Source organism: Helianthus annuus, chromosome 9 (assembly GCF_002127325.2).
Source record: "Helianthus annuus cultivar XRQ/B chromosome 9, HanXRQr2.0-SUNRISE, whole genome shotgun sequence".
In the NCBI taxonomy this organism is placed as follows: Eukaryota; Viridiplantae; Streptophyta; class Magnoliopsida; order Asterales; family Asteraceae; genus Helianthus; species Helianthus annuus.
In genome coordinates this window covers 74352073-74356598 of record NC_035441.2, presented here as the reverse complement: position 1 = coordinate 74356598, position 4526 = coordinate 74352073, and the positions used below count along the sequence as shown (strand labels likewise).

Genomic DNA, 4526 nt, shown 5'->3' with positions numbered 1-4526 from the left:
TTTTCAATATTTTTTTGAGGATAGGATCTAACATGATTAAGCTGAATTGTTATTCACTGTATTCCTTGTAATAAGTTGTATAAATAAAGCATATGAAGAAAATGCCTCGCTCACACAATGTAAAATTCACTGGCCTGCGGAGCAACGCCCGCGGGTCTAAATTCTAGTTATATATATAGATGATTTTGGTGGTCACATGCATAAATTGTTGTCTTTCAATAGCTTCATATGAATTTTTTGGTACATTAGACTAGGTTAGTTACCCGTGTGAATGTGTTGAATGTGTGATACATATTCGTAAATATCTACTACATGAAACATTGAATAAAGAAAATACACATTTGTAACTAGAACTAATATTAAACTATAAAAATGTAAAAGTAATTCATACATTTCTCAAAATATATAATTAAACATGATCTATATATAAAAACAATAATAACTAAAATTTAGGTTAATTTTTTTGACTTGTGAGATAACAATTAACAAACATTTGAAGTTCAACAAAAAGAATCCTCAACATTAGGACTTATTAGAAGATGACTTGCAGCTTGCATTTCTGTCGTAATTATAACTAAGCTTTGGCTTTTCACCATCTTTAAAGGCTCTACTTCCAAAATGCCTTCTTTTGCTTGTATCTTATCTTCACTGAAAAATAATAATGTTTTAACTAAACAACCTTAAAATATTTAAAGTGGTAATGCATTCAAGGAAATTATAGTCATATGCATTGTCACGTATCTTATAAACTAACCAAGCAAACATATGAAAAATGGTCATACATTCGAACTCGTTCTCTCTTGCTACGAGCCACACATGACATACTTGCTACACGAACCTCTTAGGTTCGCTCTAGTTTCGGTCTTCTCTTTCTTTCTAACGTTTCGGTCTTTGGTTCACGACTCGGTCTAAAGTGAACTCTTGGTCTTTGTTCACAATTTCGGTCTTGCGGTCTAAGCTTTCTTCATTAAAAGCTTCTTTCGGTCTACGGTCTATCTTGGTGTGAACCTTCGGTCACTATCACACCCACAGTCTCGGTCACACCATTCGGTCTTTTGCGGCTTGTCGGCCGCCTTCTCGATCTTACGCCAGAAAATAATTGCTGGCAACGGTTTTCTTTTCGCCGGTATCTCTTTCCGACGGTGGTCACGGTCTTTGGTCTTCTTTGTCTCCCGTCGGAACAAGCTTTCCAACGACGGTCTTCTTATCACCGGTTCCTCTTCCGGCAACGACGGTCTTTCTCGCGTTCTTTCTGGCAACGAATCTTCTTTCTCACGTTGTTTGCGACTCTTTCTTCTTACTTTACTGATTTCAATCAGCCTTTCTTCTTTCTTTCTTTCTGTTTCGCTGACCTAGATCAGCCCTTTCTTTCTGAGGATTGAATCGCCTCTTTCTTCTTTTTTTTCGTTCTTCAGCCCTATGTATTTCTTTCTCTTCAGTTTAGAGGGCTGCACCCCCTTCTCCGAACACGACTCTCAAACCAGCACTCATAGCTTGACGACCTTGTTCTGATACCAAATGTTGGTTCAGGCCCCACTCTTTTCTCACTCAACAAACTCACACTTCCATTCAATAAAAATAAACCATATATATAGATAAAGACTCACGTAGACCTCCTAAAAAATGAGAATTAATCAAATAAATCACATGCAAAATAAACCCCACTACTTCCTTATTTTCAGCAAAACTCCAACTTGGACAGGTTCTCACCCATGACCCATTAGCTGATGGATGACCCATTTACCTGCTGGCCCGTGACCCGTTAAACCAACCGATTAACCCAATAACACTTGCAGTAAAACTCCACTGATGCCAAGACGGTTTCCTACAAAAGCGTCATTCTGGCCATAATGACGAGAGCACAGAAACCGATTGTGTCCTAACTGTGAAGAAGAAAAGCGAACAGGAACATTCTTTGTTTCATGTGAAAATAAAGTTCAGATATTTTCCAGCAAAAGCTTTTAGATCAAGACACTAATTCATGTCTTGGTTCACCTCAATCTTTAGCCCCTACAATTCAAAAAAAAAAAAAAAAAAAAACAGTAACTTATGTTAATTTAAATGAATTCAAAACTAAATGCTAACATGTCATCGTGTCAAAGATAGAATGAACTTTTACAATTTCACCAACTGATCTTGTATGATGGAAGTGACACCATATATCCAAGACATAGGAGGTGCAGAATAAGTAGCCACTGGCATGTGTGATGGTAGCTTAGGCAGGGGCGCTTCACACTTGAGTACTTGTATAGCTTGCCTCATTGATGGACGAAGATCAGGGTCAGGGTGTGCACACCATAACCCAACAACTATCAATCGCTTCAGTTCTTCCTCGTCAAAATCCGAGCCAAGACGTGGATCTGCAGCTTCGACTAGAGTTCTAGTCCCATAGAGCTCCCAAACCCATTCTACTAGTCTTGTTTGTCTTTCTTCCGCTGTGTACACGATAGTTCTCCTCCCACTAGCTATTTCCAAAGTAACAACACCAAAGCTATACACATCTGATTCCTTGCTTACTTTTCCTGTTACTACACATTCTGGGGCCATGTAACCCATGGTTCCAGCTAACATTGTGGTCTGTGTGCCTTTTTCGTGTTCAACCAACTTTGCTAACCCAAAATCACCAAGCTTTGGGTTGAAATGTGAGTCCAACATCACATTGCTCGATTTGATATCTCTATGCAAAACACATTGCTCCCATTCTTCATGAAGATACAGCAAAGCAGAACCCAAGCCATGGGCAATTTTGTTCCTTGTGTCCCATGCCAACAAGCTCTTTTCCTTGAAAAGGTGTAAATCCAAACTTCCATTTTCCATAAACTCGTAAACAAGTAGGAGTTCTCTATTCTCATGACACCAACCAATGAGTTGCACCAGATTTCTATGCCTCAATCGACTAATGATCATGACTTCTGATGCATACTCCTTGATCCCTTGTCTGGAACTTGTTGATACCCTTTTAACTGCAACGTGTGTGCTCGATTCTTTAAAGAAACCTTTGTAAACACCACCAAAACCTCCCTCACCAAGCTTCTGGTTCTCTGCAAAGTTACATGTGGACCGAACTAATTTTTGGTAGGAAATTCTTTTAGGTCCGGTGCCCATTTCAAAGACTTTGTTCATCTCTACATCAAATTCATGTTCGTCCTCTTCATTTTCCCAGCTTTTCTTCCTCTTCCATCTCCGCATAACAAAAATAAGCACCGCCATAAACATAATGGCGACCCACATTCCTACTATCAATCTCACCTTCATATTTTTAACTTTTGTAGGAAAATCCGAACTAAGGAAACTCCAAGATATCACCAAATTGCTCTGGTAATAAGGACTTCCAGATGCACTTCCTGAGAATCCGAAAATAACCCATTCAGGCAACTCATTCCTCATATCAACAGTGTAAACAAGTCCATCTTGACGTACAGCTGTATTATTTTGAAAACCAGTGAAGGAAACAGTGAGATTTTTTGAAACAGAATCATATGTAATCCAAGCTTGAGACAATCCCCCACCAGGTACATTGCTTAACCAATTTTTATAACCAACAGAAGTAGGAGAGTTAATGCTAATACCCACATGATCACTGCTAGGTATTACACCAGTAACAAACTCCACTGCAACAAATGGGCTCATGGATTTATTATTACTAAGAGGAAGCCCCAAAGCCGACCCACCAGTTATAACAGAATTATTCTGAGCAAGAAAGAATGTGAGGCCACCGCCGTAAATCTTTCCCTGATGTGAATTAATCACAAAGGTGAAATTGGTAGAGAAGCTTGCCAACTGACCAGATTTTCGGTCCCATAGATGGAGTGGTCTGATATATGTTGCCCGTCCAGCTATCTTCTCAAAGAACACGTACCCCGCAGGCGTCAGTTGGATTCCATCGCTAGTGATATAAGCAGCACCTTCAGTAACTATTTCCAGATTCTCACTTCGGGGACCAATATCAGTCAAATTGAACGTCATTGAAGCCACACATAGGATCAAATGTACAAGGAAATAAATGATCAAACAAGTCCTGGAGAATGCCATTAATGGGCTGATAGTATATTCAACATATATATTATATCCATACAGACGGGTGTAATATTTCTGATTAAAGTCAGGACATTCCGTAAAGCCGAACCAAGATCTGGCTAACATATTATATTTTCCTAGTAAAGTGCCAACTCTTCTTCGTCTATTAGCTAGCTAGCTGTTCATTTTATATAATTCTCTTCATTTTTATATGTAATTATCTTCCTAGCGGCTTAAAAGAATATCGTTTAGCAATGAGGTTGAAACGTTTGATGACAAAAGACAATGACTACGAATATGGTTTAGCAATGAGGTTGAAACGTTTGATGACAAAAGACAATGACTAAATCATGTTAGAAACATTAAATATATTATATTAACATTTTAGACACTAATAAATTCTTGGATGAAAACAAATTTAATGTCCGTTTGTAGCCTGTGATGCGTATACCATTGTTTATTTAACCACTTAAAGACCATGTGTAGTGTACACATGAATATATGGGCAT

General features: G+C 38.4%; 1 protein-coding gene across 1 annotated transcript; it reads right to left on the bottom strand.

Annotated features, from left to right (window-relative positions):
• Positions 1–758: 758 nt before the first annotated feature.
• Positions 759–4032, bottom strand: LOC118481729 (L-type lectin-domain containing receptor kinase IX.1-like). The gene is made up of 2 exons (XM_035976947.1): positions 2120–4032; positions 759–2010 (listed from the first exon to the last, which is right to left on the bottom strand). The coding sequence occupies exons 1-2, from the start codon at positions 4030–4032 to the stop codon at positions 2004–2006; spliced, it is 1920 nt and encodes a 639-aa protein (XP_035832840.1). The 3' UTR covers positions 759–2003.
• Between the last annotated feature and the right edge of the window lie 494 nt (positions 4033–4526).

Bases quoted from the DNA above. Each gene is read 5' to 3' on its own strand.
- LOC118481729 (XM_035976947.1), bottom strand. From the start codon at position 4,032: ATGGCATTCTCCAGGACTTGTTTGATCATTTATTTCCTTGTACATTTG.